Raw genomic sequence first — 20,399 nt, 5'->3', positions numbered from 1 at the left:
CAGTTGATACTGAGTTGATGTAGGGTATTCTAGCCGGGATATATATGGTGATCGACAAGATGGTATGCACAGTGGGGTGCTCCTAAAGCTAAAAATGATGGAATAGTGGGGAAAGGAGAGGGTATCAAGTTGGAGAGGTGGAATGTCAGGTCGTGAACTGTTTGTCTTGTTCAGACGCGTCAACTTCGCCTGGCCTCGTGACGCAAGCAGTTTCAACCAACATCGACAAATTAGGATATTCCTGTCCATTTCATTATCGTTAAAAGTAATATACATCATAGTAGTAACACAGAAAATATCAAGCTGGTGTGAACTGGAGAGATTATAGTCAATGCTTGTGGATCGGAGTCAATGAATGCTAGCTCACTTGAACAAGCAGAGAGTCCGGGAATGGTCCAACGATTCCCTCGGTGTTGATGTACTGCGTGCTCGGGGTACCGTTCCAATTTTCTTTGAAGCTGAAGTCGACAGTAAGGAAAGCAGTCACGATTTACCAATTTGTTCTTACCTGAGGAGGGTACCAGATTTTCCAGGTGCTGGTTTCAAGTTCTTTAATGATAGGATTTTTCCAAGAATCACTGGAGCGGTCTGAATGTGCATAGTAAGCCAGATGAAAGGAAATAAACGGAAGTGTGGACTTACAGCGTCAAAAAAGACGGGCGACAGCAATCTGGTACGTATGGTTGAGTTGAGGGTTATCATTTAGTTAATTTTAAAAATTTACCCAAAGTCCCCAATAGTCGTTATGCCTGCCTTGTCGGCTGGCCGAGAGTAACTAGCCACAGATGGGTGGGGACCGAAAACTTCGGGCTAAAACGACTCGGTCAGTCGAGACAATCAACCTGTCAGAAAAAATGTCGCATACGTCTAAATTCGCCTTCACGATGCTGGCAAAGGCGTGCTCGGTGGCATTAACTCGCTTTGAGCCAACAAGGACATCCTGAGCGGCTGTACGGTAAACACCTGCCACAGTAGGGTTTAATCCTAGAGGAAAGGTCAGTCTCAAAAACTTGCGTATGGCAGGGGAACCTCTGACGCAATGCTTCACGGACATATGCCAGGATTTTGGAGGGGGCGTCTTTATCTTTGGAATTTGCCAGGTTTACGATTTCTTGTCGCGCCACTGCTTGCTCCCTGGCGAGATAAAAGTCGACAACCTTTGCGATCGCTTGAGAATAGAGGGGTGCAGTGGGAATGGTAGCCGAGAAAACTTGTGCTGCCAACTCATGCCGGGTATTATTCTTCCCATTTGCGTCAATGACTTTCTTTAAGAAATCGTGGCTCTTGTTTGAAGCACCAATACTAAGGTGATTCAAGGCGTCCGGAATCGAGAGCTAGTACATCGGGAGTCTCAGTCAGCGCTGAGCGGAGGGTTAATTGCGATGAACCGACCTGGATACCGGTGAGCTTTTCGATGTGGGCATGAATAATGTCAAGGATCTCAGCAGAATACCGCTGAGAGGATTCTCGTAGATGCCAATCGTTGACCGGGTCGAAATTAAGGTAAACATAGCTAAAGGTTGTTCATTGAGACTCAAGACGAAGCAGAGAATTGAAACAAACCTCGCTATGACCGCGAACTTGTGGTAAGTGTCCTGCTCGTACCACACACCGCCGGGATTCGCGCTCGTCTTCAGGGGTAGGCCAGCCTGAACAGATGCCGATGAGATCGAGCTAGAAGATGGTAACGGAACGAACAATGCTATGTGATATCCAATGGATCGGCAAAATGTTGATAACGTCCTTGACGATATCTACGTATTTCACGCCTTTCGACACGGGTTCAAACGCCTTTGCCTTGATTAAATCTTCGGTCGCTTTGCTGAAGAAAGCCACCCAGTCGGCCGTAGATTCTCCATGAATCAGGCTGGAGACTTGTGAGACCCCTTCATGAAGATGCCTTATGGCTTCTGGAACCTCGTTTTCTTTCGTAGGCGTGACCGCTGTCGTCGGAGTCGACTTCTTGATAATGCTCTGATAATAAATACATAATCAAAATGGTCATGGGCAACGGGTAGATGTCGTACCAATCTCTTCGACACGGTCGTGAATGCTGATGGGCGTTTCTTTGGCAGGAAAGGTTTCACTACGTTATAAAGTCGATGGTCGTAGGCAGACACAAAGTGAGGGTCCTTTAGAACTTTCTTGACACTCTCAAGAGTGTCGAAAGGAACGGTGGGTGAATCCTGGCGCGGCCGAGTCCAGATGTACTTGTCGACTAGAGATGGGTTTGTCTTCGCCAAGTTTTCTTCTCTCATGAATACGGGGTCCAAGAAAGGGAAGTGGGCGTATGCTGATCCCCGTTGGTAGTGCTCCGGCAATGTGCGGAAAAGCAACTTCGTAAGTAAACCGCCGTATGAACCGTCTTTCTTGTCGTATTGACAGTCTTGATATCCCCAAGAGGTAAGATTGAAGGCTTCACGAACAAGGGTCAACATCAAACTGGTATTGAAAAGGGGGAGAAACGTACGATTGAAGTCCACAGTCAAGAAACGATCTCCTCGAGTGAGGCAAACTGCATCAGCAAGAATGGAGCGTGAGATGGTGTAACCAGGGCACAAGCCAGCTCCTGGCCCGGGCTTTTTAGTTTGCTCTGCTTGCAGACCGACCTAGAATAGAGAGTTGAGTGATATGGCAAGGAAAATCGACGATACTAACGTGGAGCTCCAAGTTGTCAATGTCTCTGTACAATGCAGCCGCTGCGGTCTGATAACAACGTTAGATGCGGCGAGGAGCTGAGAAGAAACCACTCCTACATGGATTTCACGATCTGGATTCCACTCTGCAAATGTCTCGTATGCTGAAATTGGCAAGTCAGCTTGGAGAGATACCAAGAACGAGGAGCAGACTGACGCCTGAGCCCCAAAAACTTCCTGAACTCGTTAAGCTAGAACGAGATAGCAACGTCAGCTTTCTCTCAACAACTTCATAAACACAACATACCGAACAAGTTCCCCAAGACCTCGCCTGTTTCATCCCCATAATCTCAATCACTCTGAGAACTTCAGGAGTTCCTCGCGCTCCATATGCTCCTGCGCGCCATTCTGTAGCATCTTGCAAAATCTGTGCAAGGTCGGCATCGTTGAAACGGCCCTTGTCATCCCGCTTCAAACTGAAATAAAAATTGTTGAAAGAAGCTGAAGATCAACGGGCAAGTTACATACTCTTTGAAAGTCCAGACTCTGGGGTCCTTCGGGGGTAACATAAATTCATGGGCCGCGTTTTTGAAATCTTCAATGGTAACCTAGAATAATGTTATTGACACTCACTGATCAAAATAAACAAAAGACCTACGTCGTTGGGATTTTTGCCCTTGAAGAGCTTGTTGAACTCTCCTTCCGTCCATTTCTCGTCCTGTGCAGACAGCGTTGCATGCCACCTATAGAGGAGGTTGAACTCTATGGAAACCACGTTGCCTTCACCCTGTGGGACAAATTCGTGACTGATTTCACGCATCGTCTAGGGGAGTGGTTAGCGCAAGTTGCACACGATATATCGGTGGACTTACCATGAGGGGATCGAGACGCCAGTCGGATTCATCACGGACGAGCCCCAAGATTGCGCCTACATAATCTCCGAGAATGATATGCATGAAATATCCACAATTTACGAGGCGGGCTCGATGAAAGATTTCGTCATCTTGCGCCAGCCGTAACTTTTCGTCTTCGGGAGGCGGCGAGCTGAGATTGCCGTTTTCATTGATATTCAAGATTTTCTCCGCAATGTACTTGGAGAACGTCAGCGAAGATAAACAGTGGAAACAAAGATGAACAGACATTATGATTCCTGTTGAGCAAAACCAACAGCGCACAGCTTGCTGGGGGCATGAATAGCAAACGACTATCCGCGAAAACATCATCGAACAATTTTCCAGTTCCATCTCTCCTCCTGACTGAATTGACTTGCGACTCGGAGCTACCGTAGAGTACGCTAAGATCGAGGTAACTGCTTGCGTCGTTGATCGACCAGTCGAAGTGGTTGGTGTTGAAGATGCTGTGGATCACCAGATCCGCGAACGCGAAGAATAGGGAAGAAATGCCTCCGGGGTGTGGGACGAACTTTTGGCGTCGAAGGAGGGTATCGAAGACCAGTTCAGGATCAGGGAGGGCGGAACTCGGCACGATGTTTGCGGAGGGTACGGAACGGGCGTAAGGTGACCCTGCTTTGCCGAGTGTGGGGAAGAGGGGATTGTAGTTTGATCCATCAGCAGCGCGATAAGCATATTTCACAAGGGCATGTGTGGAGGCGTCTTCTAATGTCTTGTGGTGATGGCAAAGGGTAGATGACGGAGAAAGGCCCAAATAGCCGCTTGGTGGGTGGGGCAGATCCTTGTAAACTGTCAAGTCGATCAGAGATTAGCTTCCGCTCCGACGAAAGAGGAAGGCCGCTGCTTACGGAGGTTTATGACGAACTGTTGGACCTTCAGCGATATTTTGGTGTGTTGAAGTCTCGACATCAACACGAGAACTTTTTCAAGCTGCTCAATGGTGAGAATTTTTTCATCGACGAGGAGCATGGGTTACACACCAGCAAGTCCCGGTCGTTGAGGCCAACAGTGCTCAGATTTTGAATCGCATCCCAGTACGCGCCCTGACGAACGTTAGACGAATGTTAATGACTAGAAGCTAACGGCTCACTAGATCTGAAACTTGAAAAGCGGGTTTGACGAGGAGTTCGTGTATCTCTGTCACCGTCTTTTCAAAAACGTGGCTTTGCGGATGCGCGCCATCAGTGTCGAGGGGAGCGCGACTTTCGGCGATGAAGTCAACGCGCTTGACGATCCGGTCACGAATATACCGAAGGGACATTGTGGGGTGTGATGTTCGAAATTGAAGAGCCAGAAGCTGCCAGAAGTTATTTATTTAAAGGGGAACAGGAACGGAATGTGGGTTTTTGTTCCTGCCATGGTTCTTATAAGTACACGAGGTGGTAGGAAGGGCGCTTGGCCTGGAGGGGCTGGTCCTCGTTCTTGGTCCTGGTACCTCGGCGCGCATGATGTACATATCAATCAATCACGGCAGTTAATGTATGGAGACAGTGCACAACTGTCGGGGATGGCCTGACGCCGGTTGTTCAAAAACAGCCATACTAAAAGCGTACGAGCGTTGACACGGAAATGACACACGGAGAACTTTGATAACAGTCAGTCACCGGAGTATCTCCAATCTATTGCCTCATGATACCAAACCGCTCTCAGCGCTTACAAACACCGCCCAAAGTTAAAATATGTCCATGAAGAGGGTATGACACGATGTGAATAAAGAACAACGTTTATCTGCGAGTTATGGGCAGCAGTGGGCGTGTGCGCGCAATGCCATTGTGGCGGTTGAGGCTGTGAATACGTACGGCGTTACATGATAATGCAACACGAATTTTGCTGTGAAATGATAAGATGCACATCATAGTGACAGTCTTGTACTCGGCTCACCTTCTTGGCGGTCTTGTAAAACATTTTACTTTGAACCGAAAGAGCATTAGACCGCTCCACGAGATTGTCGAGCTTCTCCCCGCGTTGAAGGACAGATTCAATTGTTTTATGCTGGCAAGGCGTGAGTATATCCCTGCGACAAGTCCGGAAGCATATGAAACACACCAAAACAATTTTAGTCTCGTCCAATTCTTGCTGCACTCTCATTATAGTGTCTGCTTGACGAGGATCTTGGTACTTCTGGAGGTAGGTGGTGATTTCGGGAAATGAAATGGATGCGGGGTTATCGAAAGATGATTGCGGCACTTTGACGGTAAAGTCATCGAGGATCTTGGTTAGAAGTGAAAAGGCTGGGCGGACAGGGTACTCTTGGTCTGCAATGAGAACAGCTGTGGGCATCGTTTAGCTCCGTGAGGTTGCGTCAAACGTGGACGTAGCTGACCAGCTAATTGTTCTGCCCCTCCTCGGTTGTAGACATGAGCAGTATAGTTGTTCTCTTGCACGCTCTGACGCTGACCTTGGGGAGTTCTTTCCGCCACAGTCTTTGACAGGAAGGTCATAAACTCTCCAACGGAACCCCTCTGGTAAAACGAGAAGGAGGAGAGATCGCTAGCGGTACTTAGAACAACACATGAATTGGAAGGAGGCGCCAGAACCACTGAAATTGAAAAGATCTTCATGTTGTCGTTACAGGTCGTGATGAGTTGAGATGGCTGCTGTTGTGAGATGTTTTGTGACTTGTCAACGTGCACCGCCTCGACAAAACGTATATAACATCAGCTACATCGAAATGATGGCCCCATCGTGGCTGCGCCCGACACACTCCCTACTGCAAAAGCTCAGTAAACCTCTGTTCATCGATGTCGATGTACGTTCGTTCCCGCAAGTTCTGTTGCTTTCTGCCGGTCAGATTGGGAGTCTTTGTAAGTTCTCGTTTCCCCCTGTCTTGCCGTCATCTGACGCGCGCCAATTTCAAAGGTTCTGTCGCTCATTGCCATGCTGGGTGGCTCCTTCATTGCTGCGATTGGGTGGATTCAAGTATCACAATTGTGTATGTTACAAGTTCACTTCAATCAAAGCTCGAGCTAATCAAGTTGTACTACAGCCCAACATCCTCTTGAACGGAATGATGAAATTGCTCTGTACGTCCACTGCGGCGTCTTCACCTTCCTGGGGGTTCTTGGTGCTCTTGGGTTTGTCGGAATCGTTTACCTATTTGAGGCGGAATTTTAACGACTCCACAGCTTCATCGGCTCGCTAGTCAAGTCAAAGGGACTAGTTATGACTTTTGGGGTCGGGGTTGCCATTCATCTCGCCTTCAGCATTGCAGCTGGTGTCTTCAACTTGTACACCATGTTCCATGAGAACTCGGCCGACGCAATCACCAAGTGTCTCAATGGTGCAACGGACGACACCACGCGCCAAGTCTGCAATAATGGAATCGCGATCGTCAAGGGCGTCGCTGTAGCCATCTACATTATTTCGTGGCTGGTTGAGCTTTGTAAGTTGCATTCCTCTCAACATTCCCAAGCTCACTTTCAATTTTTTCAGATGCATACTTCATTGTCGAGCGGTACATCGAGCAACTTGATGAAGAAGAGGATGCAAAGCGTATTCCTGTTATGCCCCAAATCAGCAACCCTCAGATGATATCAGCACCTGATTATCTCCACTTCCGTGAACCCAGGCCAGAGATGGGGTATGCGTTCACGCAGCCAAGACAAGCGTATGGCGTGTCTCGCGGTCAAGACGCGGGCAACATGGCGTAGAACTTGTCCTAATATGCACAGAACTCGTTGGTAATGATCCTTCCTGCCTGGAGCAGGTAGTATGCGTAGTTGAGAGGCTACGTACCATAGTTATAATGATAAAGCACAATTTGGAATTGGCATCATTGAATTTTTTGAGTGAGGACCTTGCTTCTGGACATGACGCTTGATGTCGTTCACGAGTTTCGTCTTCTTTCTGGCCCTCGTCTGGTTGCTCATTCATGGTTTCAACCATGTTTCGAAGCGGTCAAGGCCGCTCCTTCCGTCATATCCTGGTGCAATGCGACGACGGGCTGCTTTCTGGAACATGACGCACTGCAAAGTAACCGTATCCGCACTCCATCTGCGAATAACGACGTCCGCATTCAATGCATATCATGATCTTCTCGCCGACAAATTCACGGGTAAACGATACCCTCGCCTTACCACCCTTTCCAGGTTGTTCTATGATCTTGGGGGTGTGATGGGCGTACTGGGCATGTGCGGTGCGTTAGCTGCGCTTGCTTGGATGACTGGCTGCTCGGTATGGTCAGTTGCGCGGAAATTCCTTGCATCCTCCGTCGATAACGCGTCTTTGGAGCCCCATATCTTGTCGAGGAGAGGTCTGTCGGAAGGGAATACAAAATTGCAACAGACAAGTTCCTCATACCCTGTCATAACCCCCATCGTACGTTGTTTCATCTACCGATCTCATTTTGACCTATCTGATTTACATGTAGATACCAGGCGTAACGGTTCCGCTGGACCATTTACCTCTCATTCTTCTCGCCATCTTTCTCTCTCAAGTCATTCATGAACTAGGTCATGCAATTGCAGCGGCTCTGTGAGTATTCCATTGGAACCCTACCCCCATTTTTACAACTATTGATTATAAAAAGAGAGTCCCTTCCCGCAGTCGCGGCTGGAGTATCGTTTATCGTCTGTATACCCGCCGCATTTGTCACCTTTCCCTCGGAAGGTCTGCAAGTTCTTTCGCCTCGAGCGCGAACAAGAATCATCGCTGCCGGGCCTTTCCACAATCTTGTTTTCTGGTGTATTCTGGTTCTGCTCGGTCGGGTGGGGGCGGGAAGCCTAGCGTGGTCAGTAATGGGCTACGATAATGTGGGAGATGCAGGGAACGTGGTTCTGGACGTTGATGCCGTGAGTTACTAGGTACCTGTGAGGAGTCTTTCTGAAAATTTCTCAGGGATCACCACTATACGGCCATTTATTGCCGGGGGCGATCATCACGAAGCTGGATGACACTAACCTTGGAACTTCGAATTTGTCCCAAGATATCTGGACAACGTACTTGACATCGCCTGAAATTAGGCCGACTTTAGGATGGTGTATTGATGGAAAATTATTAGGTGGGAATGGATAATTTATCTTACATCTACTGACATGGCACATTTAGAGGGGACAGACGCTTGCTGTTCTCCTTCAGTCGGTTCCATGAGCACTTCCCTTCTGTCGTGCTTCACTGGTGCCAGATTTTCGAAGGACGTGCAGGGATGCCTGGATCCCATTCCAATTCTCACAGGACGAAATGAGACTACGCGATGTACTCGGGAGTGTGGTTCTGGGATGGTCTGTGTTGAAGCAGGTCCGGAAACTCAGCTTTTACGACTCACTGTGGTTTATCCTTCGAAAGAAGAGGCTGTTGTCCTGTGGAGTGGCCCTAGAAGCGAGGTTTGGGCTGAAGGTTAGTTGTCCGAGTGCTATACTTGCTTCTGGTTCATCAACGTCTACCTGCAGTGACTGTTGGGACCTGGATTCCTCGTTTCCGCGTTCTACCGCGTTCAATGCCGTGGATATGGGAAACATTCTGGAAGTAGGTTGATATTATTTTGCCGTTTCTTCTCGTGGTTGACTTCTGTTGCTAGTTATCTCTCAATGGCAACCCTTTCGCTGTACTTGTTCAATTTACTGCCTATACAACACCTCGACGGATCAAAATTGCTGACTTCGCTGTTGGACATGACGATGGGTGTCGACGACGACCATTTCTTGTTTGATATAGAAGGCCTAGAAATTTCAAATAGACAAGTGAATATTGGGAGGAATCGTCGAAGAACTAAGGAACGGATGGAGAAGCACATTCCATTGTGGACTATGGCCCTTCTTGTCATTTGCGTGTTACTTGCGATATTGAATGGTTTCTGACAAGGATTGAGAAGCTCTGGAGTGGAGACCGATCATGATATATATGGCATGGAGATGGTACATGCATAAGTGTGAAAGATTGCCATAGGTCTGCATACGCCGCCAATGCGTCCACCAAAAAACACCCAGAACTCAAGGGAGTGAGTTGTTTACTTCTTTTTGGTTGTCTTGTCAACTTCCACGACAGTGAGACCTATCAAGCAGGTAACAAACGATGAGCTATGGATTCGGATGCGAGGAATAAGTTGCGCACCGGGAGGCAAGCTTTGCTTGAGCTTCTCAGCCTTTTCTGGGTCGTCTATCGATAATGTGTAGAGATACCGCGAACACCTGATCTTGAACTTGGTCTGCACCTTCCCGCCTGCAACCTTTGCCGCGATCTTCTTTATGCGGGCCTCTGTACAAGTTGTGATGAGCTGAGGTGTGAATGATGCACGGAGATGGACGCACGGGAAGCATCCTTCCTCTGGGTGATTTTGATGAATTGCTTGATGTCGCGGATTTCTTTAGGCTAGTTGGATGTTAATATGCAATGAAGATGAACAGCGAGGACATTGCACTCGCCATCGTCGAAAATCTTGAGGGTGATGCAAGTCGTTTACAGAGGTGGCTTGAACCTTATTTTTGGTCGGGGTGTGCAAGCTCTTCGGTCTTTGCCGAGGATAGGGCTGACGTAAGATAAGATCACGTGTGCCACGTACGTGACTGCCGAGGCTTTTCATCTCTTCGAGTTCAAGTCTCTTCACGTCTGCAACAGCGTCCATCCCTCTGGACGCTGCAACTCTCTGGGCGCTCCAGGTTTTGCAATAATCATTTGGTTCCATTATGTGAGTTTGTTAAACGACCCACTTACCGTCTCTGACATATATATTTCTTAGGACATCTGTCTCTGTTGACTCTTCAGAGATCGCGCGGGCAAGCTTGCATGTTGCCATTCCATGGTACACCCACATATACGGCATCCCGTTCATATCACTCTACCCCCTACTGGCCTACGCGTACTACGTCAAGTATGACCAATGGCTGGTGAGCGAGGAGTGGACTTTCTTGGCCTGTGTTTCCCTCGGTGCTGGCCATGCCTTGAGTTTCTTGATCACCAAATGGCATTCTGGCGCACGCGCATGGATAACAACTAAGAAGGTGCGCCAAGATTCCTCCTCACTATCTTCTTCCTCTGATTCTTAGTTGTAGGCCCATTCCATTGCTGAAGCCGATCGTATTCGAATTGTTCCTCACCTTCATCGCGGCCAAGGCGAAATTGTTCCCCTTCTCAAGAAGAACGCGAAAGACGTGACGTCTTACACATTCAATTACCAACGCGACACATACACAGTCTCTTCCACACATCCCTTAACCTTTGCCCGTCTTCCTTATCCATCCTCTGGAAGGCCGCCTCTGAATACGTTCCTGAAGCCTGATTCTCTGGCGTCCGGTGACTTGCCGAATCTCTACGACCTTTATGGAAACAACGAGTTCGACATCCCAATTCCATCGTTTACCGAACTTTTTGGAGAGCACGCTACGGCACCCTTCTTTGTCTTTCAAATATTCTGTGTTGCTCTATGGTGCTTGGACGAATACTGGTACTACAGCCTATTCACTCTCTTCATGCTTATCGTCTTTGAGTGCACAGTCGTGTGGCAGGTAAGTTAGACTGTGCCTTGCAGGAATAGTGTCTAATATCTTCTCAGCGCGTCAGAACCTTGACCGAATTCCGGACGATGTCAGTGGCCCCATACCCGATCAAGTGTTACCGCGACGAGAGTTGGGTTGAGGTGCAGACTGACAAGCTTCTTCCAGGTGACCTCGTTTCCGTCGGTATGTTGCTCAACTATCTATGCATCGGTGCAGCGTCTCTAAAACCTTCTAGCCCGGGTCCAAACTGAAACCACGGTCCCCGCCGACATACTTTTGATAAGTGGGACCTGTATCGTCAATGAAGCGATGCTTTCCGGTGAATCCACACCTCTGTTGAAGGAATCCATACAGCTTTTGGAGGCTTCTGAGAATCTTGACGTTGATGGAGCACACAAAAATGCCGTTCTTTTCAGTGGCACGAAGATCTTACAGGCAACCCAGTCAAGTATGTGTTAGTTGATTTTCTCGTTGCTCCCACTAAATTCGCGCCGTGCAGGTGAGATACCATCTCCAGTGAAAACGCCTGATGGCGGTTGTCTCGGTGTCGTTGTGCGTACGGGCTTCGGGACGGCGCAGGGCCAACTTGTTCGAACCATGATTTTTTCAACTGAGCGGGTTTCGGCGAACAACACGGAATCTTTCCTTTTCATCGGTTTCCTCTTAATCTTTGCTATTGCTGCAAGTTGGTATGTCTGGGTTAAAGGTTTGCCGAACAGTTGTTATTCTACGTTCTGCTTGTCACGACTTTTGTTCGTTAGGTATCGAAAGAGATTTGAAGAAGTCGAAGCTTTTGTTAGACTGCATCCTCATTGTCACGAGCGTTGTCCCTCCCGAACTTCCCATGGAACTCTCGCTCGCCGTTAATACTTCACTCGTTGCGCTGTCCAAGTTTGGTCAGTCCTGCTCTGTTGCAGGGTCGTTCCTTTCTGACTTTCTGTTTCAGCGATCTTTTGTACGGAACCCTTCCGAATCCCATTTGCCGGTCGTGTCGACGTCTGCTGTTTCGATAAGACGGGAACTATCACCGCCGAGAATTTGGTGCTTGAAGGTGTGGCTGGCGTGAAGTGCGTTGCATTGATCTTCATCGTTTTCTCGTTGTTTACGACCAACTCAGTGTTGTTGACCCACGGAAATTAGTGGGTGTGAAGGAGACATCCCGCGAGACGACTCTCTGCCTGGCCGCTGCCCATGCCCTTGTTCAGCTCGATGACGGGACAGTTGTCGGAGATCCGATGGAGAAGACCACACTTGACTCTCTGGAATGGACTTTGGGCAAAGGTCCGTGCTCATACGGTTGATCAACTTGTTCATGCTCACGGCCACTTTAGGCAACGTTATTTCTCCGTCAAGTAACGTGGCCCCACACAGAACGCATTTGACTATTAGACGTCGTTTCCAATTTTCTTCGGCTCTCAAGCGCATGTCAACGTTGTCCAGCCTTCCCAATGGCAAAATTATTGCGGCAGTCAAAGGTGCACCAGAAACGATCAAAGGAATGCTGGACGTTGTTCCCGAGAACTACGACCAGACCTACAAGTGGTTTACGAGGAAAGGAAGTCGTGTTCTGGCTCTGGGTATGAAGGATATGGAGCCTATGAATGCTGATAAGGTATGTACGCCTCTTCTCAATCAGTTGCATACGATCGATGTAAAATTTTCAAGATCAACAAACTTCCAAGAGACCAAGTCGAAAGCAAACTTGTTTTCGCGGGTTTCCTTGTCTTCCATTGTCCTCTCAAGATTGATGCTGTTGAGACTCTCAAAATGCTTGCGGACTCATCTCATAGGGTGAATGTCACCGATTCCGTGCCATTTCGCGTAACTGACGGGTGACATCAGTGTATCATGATTACGGGGGATAATCCGCTTACGGCAGTTCATGTGGCTCGAGATGTCGAGATAGTCGACCGTGAAGCTATGATTCTCGACCTTGCTGAAAATCCGAGACATGACGGAGGTTGGTCTTTCTTCTTCAAATGATGTGGTCTATCGTGCTAAAGCGCTCTATAGATTTGGTCTTTAGGACTGTGGATGAGTCTAAAATCATCCCTGTTGATCCATCGGAACCCTTCGATCTGTCAGTATTCGATCAGTACGACATCTGCGTTACAGGCGCTGCTATGAAACAATTTGTATCAAAACCGAGTTGGAACGACCTTGTCCAAAATACCTGGGTTTACGCTCGTGTTTCGCCGTCGCAAAAGGAGCACATTTTGACTACCTTGAAAACCCTTGGCTACATTACCCTTATGGCTGGCGATGGAACCAATGATGTCGGGGCTCTGAAGCAGGCTCATATAGGTGTTGCACTTTTAGACGGTACACCAGAAGATCTACAGAAAATTGCGGAGCGTCAAAGACTAGAACGTATCAAGAAGGTATACGAGAGTCAGCTGAAGATCTCTGCTCGCTTCGGACAGGTGCCGCCGCCAGTTCCCCCTGCCATTGCCCATCTTCTGCCAGACGCCGTTCAAGCTCAGCAGCGGGTGGCAGCAGACTTGCAGGTTGCGCGTCAGAGGAACCCAATGGAAAAGGTTCGTTTTTTTAAACAATTCTTCCTGCATATCTAAACTGCAATTAGTTTGACTTGAACTCAATAACGGAAAAAATGGCAGAGATGGAAGGCGAGGAAGATGTCCCAAAAATTAAACTTGGGGATGCCTCTTGTGCCGCACCCTTCACCTCTAAGTTATCCCATGTATCGGCCAGTACGTATCATTTCCGTTTCATCATACCGACGAGCCTTTTGTTGACTGCTTTCTAGTCACGCATATCATTCGGCAAGGACGCTGCACGCTCGTCGCAACCATTCAGATGTACAAAATTTTGGCTTTGAACTGTCTCATCACGGCATATAGTCTTAGCGTGCAGTACCTTGACGGAATCAAGTTTGGCGACTATCAAGTAACTATCACTGGCATGTTAATGTCAGTCTGTTTCCTGTGTATATCCCGAGCCAAGGTATGTGAGGCAGTTTTCTCCATTTATCAATTGTCAAGTGAGGGTGCGTTAGCCTGTCGAGAAACTATCGCGCGAACGTCCTTTGGGCAACATCTTCAACTTTTACGTCCTGCTATCGGTTCTTTTGCAATTTGCGTTGCACATCGCGACGTTGGTTTACATCACAAACCTATCTCATTCGTATGAGCAGTAAGTCAACCGGTGCCTTTCCAGATATGTACCGCTCACGTCAACGTCAAGGATGGGTCCCATTGACCTCGAAGCGAAATTCGAGCCCAGTCTTCTTAACACTGCAATTTACCTGCTTGGTTTGTCTCAACAAGTCTCGACATTCACCATCAACTTCCAGGTTTGTTGGCCGCAATTTTGTGATTCAAGTGTGTAACACAGTTGTTTTTCTGTTAGGGACGACCTTTCCGTGAAGGAATTCGCGAAAACCGTGCGCTGTGGTGGGGGCTTGTGGCGGCTAGTGCCGTCGCTTTCTCGGGAGCAACTGACTTTATGCCCGAGTTGAATAGATGGCTCCAGATAGTTGAAATGAAAGACTCGGTCAGTCTTTCGACTCCGATTCTTGTCGTAAACAGATAACCAACAACCTCGTTAGTTCAAGCTCCGATTGACTGTGACCATGATCGTTGATTTCATAGGCTGTTGGATTATCGAGGTTGTCTGCAAGCACATCTTTGCTGACCTTGAACCTAAAGCAATGGTTACCCGGGGGCGAGATCGTAGGGAGCGTCGTAGAGCAGAGGAAGACTTCAGGCAGAAGGATGCAGAGATAGGTGAAAAGTTGAAGACACTTTAGGTTATTAAGGTACATACATACTGTTCTAGATTATAATGAACTACAGTGTAATGGATTTGGGACTGGGCAAATTTTCTTGACAACTGTGCTCGCTGGCCTTCTGCTGTGCAACATTTATGATATGCACAGCTGTGAAAAGATGTCCCCTGCACTAGATAATGAGCCCCAATGAAAACCATTTACAGCTGGTTGATTCCGTGAGCATCAAGATTTTTATTTCCTGCTGTGACACAACATCTCACTTGATACAGGGGAGAACTGGCTATGTGGCCAATGGGCACATGAGTAAGCATATGTTGATTGGAGGGATTAATGCTCTCCCATATTCTTCCCATATGCCTATTGTGCACATTTGAAATTCAATTCAAGTAAGCTCCAAAATACATATATCATGGGATTCCTAGTCAAAATATGCCCATTAAAATGGGCTATCATATGTGGCTGATTTGTTCATTCCCGCTACTTTAGTAGTGGGTCTTGTGGGTAGTGTTGCCAAAGTTCAGTCCAGTTCAGTTCTTTGGCATTTTTTGAGAACTGAGAATTGGACTGACAGCCTCCTGGCAGAACTGAGAACTTAACAGGACTGAACTGGTAAGAACCATTCTTTCCTGTTCAGTTCCATTCAATTCTCAGTTCAAACTGCCGAACTGGTGAAAAAAATGGTAATTTGCCTCCATAGGGGGGATTATGTACTCTAGCATCTCGATACTAATATATCTACATTCTGGGTGAGCATTAGCCTCAATTGAAGCATCAAGAAGGCACATTTTATAACTGTGCTTGATAATTTGCACCTGGCCAACAAGAAATAACTCATCAACCATGCAACAAGGTACATCTATGTTCCTCCTCCCTCCTCAAACACACCTCCTGGTACTCTCAACAGTACTGCCACACTGCCATCCATTCATGCAAACATCTATGCACTCTTCTCCAGTGGGGGAGCTGAACGGGATATGAAGCGACATTAGATAGGTCCAGGAACAGTGGCTTGATGTGAAAGAGGAGTGGGATGTGTTTGTGAGGGGGGAGTGGAGGAAGGAGGGTGAGGTGGTTCATGCTAGGATACAAGAGAGGAAAGAAGGGGATGTTGGAGTGGACGAGTTGGGAATACTTATACCAGATGTATGTGTGAATTACTCTGCAAGACAAATGTGGTAGGTTCTTTGCACTTGAGGCATTTTGACTGGCCAAGATGATGATGGGTGCACAGAGATGGTGAAGCTGGGTATTGCTCTGTGAGATGAATGTGGTAGACATGTGGCACTCAAATCATTTGGGCTAGCCAAGACAGCAACAAGCATGCAAAAGAGACAGACAATATGTGGTAGATATGTTGTATCAATTGTTTGGACTGGCCAAGACAATGAAGAGCATGCAGCAAAAGACAATGAGCACACAGCAAAGAGAGGGTGCTGTGGGAAGTTGAACTTGCACAGCCTTGGAGTGAAGAGCAAGAATCAATGACACATGAACATTTCCTGATCATTTGATGGGGGGAAGTTTCTTGCATCATCAGAATCTATGATGACTACCTACGACTGAAGTAGCACAGCCTTGGTACAAATCTCAAGATTCTATGACAAACAAACATTTCCCAATCATTTGATGGGGACGTTTCGTGCATTGTCAGAATCTGTGATGCCAAGAGGACAAGAGATGAGAGATGAGATCTAAAACTTACCTCCTGAGATCTGCCTCCCCTGCATTTGGACATTGTGGGAAAGATTGTTTAAAAAGGAAATAGATCATGTCATCCACTTCAAAATTATCAGAAATACATGCTATAGCTCAATTACACACTCTTTGCACCCTATAACCTCTAAAAATTACTATTGGAATGATTTCAACTTATTTGTCAATATTTGACATTGTTTTTAGCACTATGTCAACAATATTTCATTTATGAGTCCTCTGAGTTTACAAAGAGACTTGTTTATTACCCAGGATCTCGAGACTTTTTTCAGCATGGTAACACTGAAATTTGACTTTCTCCCATGAAAATGATTTCTTCCCACAGTTGAATGCCTCTCCTCCTCATCATATCCTAGCCAAATCTACCAAATCATTGCTTAACACTTGCTTTTAGCACCCTGAGCATATGAATAGTGATGCCTCTGCTCTCTCTCTACTCAAATTGTTTGCTAGCTCTGTCCTTGCAAGCTTCCTTGACATTTCCACAGTGTTATTGACCCATGGTATGCTTTGTCAACATACCTCATTGTTGTCATGTGTCATGGCTTGCACTCATGAGACATCATGATTCCTGCCCATTCTGCATTCTGGTCCAAATGACACAGTTTCTTTTGCAGTATGAGCTCTGTATCTGTAGGATTATTCTGAAATGACAATAAGTGAAGATAAATACAAATAAATAGCCTGAAAATGAAATGTATGGAGCTCATTCAATTTTGCCCCAAATGACATAGTCTTTTTTACAATGGACATGTTGAATATGTGCTTCTACTATAAAGCAACAATAGCAATAAACAAATACAAATGCACACTTACACAATGAAACAGCTTTACATCTAGCCTTTTGTAGTCCATTATTAAAGTTGATAGTCTATATTCAACTTTGTAGTCCATGTCTGACCTTTGTGTCTATCAGTGAACTTTGTAGTATATGTCCAACTTGTATAATCTTTTGTAGTTTGTTAGTAATTAGTAATAGCTGCTAATCTAAATGGAAAATGGTAATCAAATCACAGAAATGTGGAGGTTAGTGATGATCTTGGAGAGTATTTTCAGTGTCCTAAGTGCATTTCCAAATATGGTAATATATCCAAAAAAATACACAAAATAGCAGCACAACCATAGAAAATTAGCAAATGTCCTTACTAGTGGTTGTGTTCCGGGTCCAGGATACATATCCAAATATGGTAATCTATCCAAAAATAGTTATAAAATAGCAGAAAAATCAGAGAAAATTGAGGGATGGTAGTGATTACAAGTGATGATGTTGGATAAAAGTTTCAGGATCTAGGATGGACTTCCAAATATGTTTATCTACCTGCATATAACCAGAAAATGAGCAAAAAATGAGAAAAATATAGAATTGTTTCCTATTGATGAATTGGTGATGATGCTGAAAACTCTGCTTAGAGTTCAGTGTGACACTCAAATAGGGAAACAGACTAGTGTGTAATAAAAATATATCCAGAAATTCAGAAAAAGCAGAAATGGGTTACTATCACCCTTGCAAAAGAGGACTCGTTCCTGCCATGTTTGCAATGGCCTCTTACACAAGTCCAACAAATGCTTCATCCCATGACTCATTTTCTAATTTAAGATACTTTCCACATTGCCAAGGTTTGAAAAGTGTGAGCATTGTAGAGCAATAATATTCTCAATCTCCTTGGTCACATCATGGTAATCTACCTCCAACAAAATTTGGAACAAGAGCATTTTCCTCATCAACAACTGTAACCTTATGAGTACAATACTGAGGATGCTCTGAAAGGAATTCATGGCTTTCATATTCATCATATATAATTTGGTAATCATTTAGTTCATCCTCAGGGTCGAGATCTTGATCTCCAACTTCATCTTCGATGTCATCAGCTATACTGTCTCCTCCACCAAGAAAATTAATTTCATCTTCTCCTTCTGTGTCTGTGCCATCATCTTCTGCATTAGATTCAAGTTCATCCTTATCATAATGAACATCAAATTATTGCTGTTCTTCTTTTGAACACTTCTCTTTTTTGGCTTTATGTATCCAGTCATATAGAGACATGTGCTCATAAGCAGTTGGGCGATAGATATAATCATATACACTTGATATTCCTATGTATGTGCCATCATACTTCTGCAAAATGGCTTTGTCTGGTGCATCTTTATGTTCAGTGTTAAATGACTCTGTTGTATTATTTTCTGTATCTAACCATGCATTCCATGCCTCCCTTACATAAATTTTCCAATAGAAAAGAGTGAATTTGTGGCTGGTATAATGGTCAGGATTTCCAAGAAGATAGAGAGAAGCCATGGGGCTTCCAATTTCCATCTTTGCAGTCAGTGTGTTTACACTTCAGTCACCCACCTTGAACAAGTTATTAGCCTTGAAACATATGTATATATCCAGGCTAATAGGTTCTTTGGCCCTTTATTTTTTTGCCTCTGGAGGAAAATATATTATTGTATTGGGCAAAAATCTTTCACCTTCAATATTGTGACCAGAAATGTTAATGAAATAACAAGTAAGCTCAGCGTTGTGTAGAAGAACAACCACTGTATTTAGTACCTAATGAAATAACAAGTCTAGGTACCAGTGAGTATTAATAAGAAAGAAAGAGAACGAAATGACGTACAAGCTCAGCGTTGTGTAGAAGAACAACCACTGAGCGTGACGGGTGTGACATGTAAGTAGAAAAGTCCGAGACGCGTTTAAACGAGAATGTATCTAGATGTCAATTTCTAACACTCCCACTCATTCGTGGTTTCAAACCGAGCATGGAAACGAACTGCATGTGTTTCTCTCCAGTAAGACCCTTCGTTAATCCATCTGCAACCATATCCTTAGTTGGAACATAATCAAGAAGAATTTGACCATCTTCGACAGCAAAGTGAATGAAGTGATAGCGAAGTTGAATGTGTTTGGTGTGAGGATGATTGCTGGGATTCTTTGAGAGTGCAATAGCTCCTTGGTTATCACCTAGGAGCAAAGTGGGCTTGTCCTGCTTGAAGCCAAGTTGCTCGAGGAGCTGATGAAGCCAGATCACTTCCTGAGAAGCACGTGTGAATGCCATATACTCTGCCTCAGTAGATGAGAGTGCAGGTGTGTTCTGGAGTTTGCTGCTCCAGCAGATAGCTGCACCACATGCAAGAAAGACAAATCCTCCAGTGGATCGTCGAGTATCGAGATCGCCAGCCCAATCAGAGTTGGAATATCCCAGGATGAATGAAGTCATCTCACCAGCCTTCTTGCGATCGAAGACAAGGCAGTAGTCATGAGTCCCTCCAAGATAGTGAAGAACATGAACAGCTTCATCCCAATGAGTTTTACCTGGGTTGGAAGCAACTTTGCTGAGTGCTCCCACTGCAAAAGCAATGTCTCCACGAGTTCCTAGCATGCTGTACATGAGGGTATCGAGTAGGCTTTGATAAGGAAAGTTCTGCATGAATTCGACTTCGGAGGGAGTCGAGGGGCAGTCAGATTTGCTAATCTTGGCTCCAGAGCTGAGGGGTGTGGGATGAGTTCGACCATCATTGAAACCATAGCGCTCAAGGGACTGTTGGATGTAGCGTGATTGGGAAAGTTGAAGGATGCCAGCTTCATGATCATAATCAATCGCAACACCAAGGAGTTGGCTGATAGAACCAAGATCCTTGATTTTGAAGATCTTGCTGATGCGATCCTTGATCTTCTGCATGAAGTCTAGGTCATTACAGAGTAATCCCATGTCATCAACATAGACAGCGAGGAATACAATGAAGTCCCCTTCTTGAAGAATGTAGATGCAGTAATCGGCATTGATTCAACAAAAATTGAGCTTTGCGAGCTCATGGTCAAGGAGTTCGTTCCAAACTCGAGAGGCTTGCTTCAATCCATAGATCGAACGAAGTAGCCAAGCGATTTTCCCAGAGAGAGGACCAACACCTTGAGGAAGGCGCATGTAGATCTCTTCTTTGAGAATACCATTGAGGAATGCTG

At 46.0% G+C, this 20,399-nt stretch overlaps 7 protein-coding genes across 7 annotated transcripts; 3 read left to right on the top strand and 4 right to left on the bottom strand.

Moving 5' to 3' along the window:
* Window positions 1-298: 298 nt before the first annotated feature.
* Window positions 299-4,808, bottom strand: LACBIDRAFT_315146 (uncharacterized protein; the record flags this gene model as incomplete). Its single annotated transcript, XM_001889453.1, has 23 exons — window positions 299-313; window positions 368-458; window positions 509-588; window positions 643-670; window positions 725-810; window positions 866-984; window positions 1,037-1,334; window positions 1,393-1,513; window positions 1,564-1,649; window positions 1,699-1,974; window positions 2,028-2,416; window positions 2,471-2,609; window positions 2,659-2,706; window positions 2,757-2,800; window positions 2,854-2,887; window positions 2,944-3,112; window positions 3,165-3,244; window positions 3,295-3,459; window positions 3,509-3,727; window positions 3,777-4,336; window positions 4,396-4,477; window positions 4,528-4,590; window positions 4,638-4,808. 23 exons carry the CDS (start codon window positions 4,806-4,808, stop codon window positions 299-301), a joined length of 3,363 nt encoding a protein of 1,120 aa, XP_001889488.1.
* A 240-nt stretch (window positions 4,809-5,048) lies between these two features.
* On the bottom strand, window positions 5,049-6,139 carry LACBIDRAFT_175425 (SNARE protein YKT6). Its single transcript, XM_001889452.1, has 4 exons — window positions 5,871-6,139; window positions 5,594-5,817; window positions 5,429-5,539; window positions 5,049-5,377 (listed from the first exon to the last, which is right to left on the bottom strand). Exons 1-4 carry the CDS (start codon window positions 6,106-6,108, stop codon window positions 5,351-5,353), a joined length of 600 nt encoding a protein of 199 aa, XP_001889487.1. The 5' UTR covers window positions 6,109-6,139; the 3' UTR covers window positions 5,049-5,350.
* A 90-nt stretch (window positions 6,140-6,229) lies between these two features.
* Window positions 6,230-7,332, top strand: LACBIDRAFT_315144 (uncharacterized protein). Its single transcript, XM_001889493.1, has 5 exons — window positions 6,230-6,351; window positions 6,407-6,479; window positions 6,534-6,621; window positions 6,673-6,929; window positions 6,980-7,332. The coding sequence occupies exons 1-5, from the start codon at window positions 6,289-6,291 to the stop codon at window positions 7,195-7,197; spliced, it is 699 nt and encodes a 232-aa protein (XP_001889528.1). The 5' UTR covers window positions 6,230-6,288; the 3' UTR covers window positions 7,198-7,332.
* A 34-nt stretch (window positions 7,333-7,366) lies between these two features.
* Window positions 7,367-9,342, top strand: LACBIDRAFT_315143 (uncharacterized protein; the record flags this gene model as incomplete). Its single annotated transcript, XM_001889492.1, has 7 exons — window positions 7,367-7,864; window positions 7,917-8,020; window positions 8,076-8,337; window positions 8,384-8,546; window positions 8,594-8,881; window positions 8,935-9,010; window positions 9,063-9,342. The coding sequence occupies 7 exons, from the start codon at window positions 7,367-7,369 to the stop codon at window positions 9,340-9,342; spliced, it is 1,671 nt and encodes a 556-aa protein (XP_001889527.1).
* Window positions 9,343-9,509: 167 nt separating this feature from the next.
* Window positions 9,510-9,853, bottom strand: LACBIDRAFT_150531 (60S ribosomal protein L38; the record flags this gene model as incomplete). The annotated part of the gene is made up of 3 exons (XM_001889451.1): window positions 9,510-9,535; window positions 9,596-9,739; window positions 9,793-9,853. Coding segments are annotated over 3 exons (231 nt in total), but the record flags the coding sequence as incomplete, so codon positions are not given.
* Window positions 9,854-9,929: 76 nt separating this feature from the next.
* LACBIDRAFT_315141 (endoplasmic reticulum Ca-transporting P-type ATPase) lies at window positions 9,930-14,746 on the top strand (the record flags this gene model as incomplete). Its single annotated transcript, XM_001889491.1, has 20 exons — window positions 9,930-9,948; window positions 10,026-10,173; window positions 10,221-10,482; window positions 10,534-10,986; window positions 11,034-11,160; window positions 11,213-11,425; window positions 11,477-11,683; window positions 11,739-11,873; window positions 11,924-12,044; window positions 12,095-12,258; window positions 12,309-12,589; window positions 12,643-12,768; window positions 12,820-12,937; window positions 12,991-13,514; window positions 13,562-13,688; window positions 13,745-13,941; window positions 13,994-14,130; window positions 14,182-14,290; window positions 14,347-14,490; window positions 14,546-14,746. 20 exons carry the CDS (start codon window positions 9,930-9,932, stop codon window positions 14,744-14,746), a joined length of 3,813 nt encoding a protein of 1,270 aa, XP_001889526.1.
* A 3,673-nt stretch (window positions 14,747-18,419) lies between these two features.
* Window positions 18,420-18,752, bottom strand: LACBIDRAFT_315140 (uncharacterized protein; the record flags this gene model as incomplete). Its single annotated transcript, XM_001889450.1, has 1 exon — window positions 18,420-18,752. The coding sequence occupies one exon, from the start codon at window positions 18,750-18,752 to the stop codon at window positions 18,420-18,422; it is 333 nt and encodes a 110-aa protein (XP_001889485.1).
* Between the last annotated feature and the right edge of the window lie 1,647 nt (window positions 18,753-20,399).

Source organism: Laccaria bicolor, genomic scaffold (genome assembly GCF_000143565.1).
Source record: "Laccaria bicolor S238N-H82 LACBIscaffold_68 genomic scaffold, whole genome shotgun sequence".
NCBI lineage: Eukaryota > Fungi > Basidiomycota > Agaricomycetes > Agaricales > Hydnangiaceae > Laccaria > Laccaria bicolor.
The sequence above is the reverse complement of the archived record's forward strand: the minus strand, read 5'-3'. Positions and strand labels throughout refer to the sequence as shown.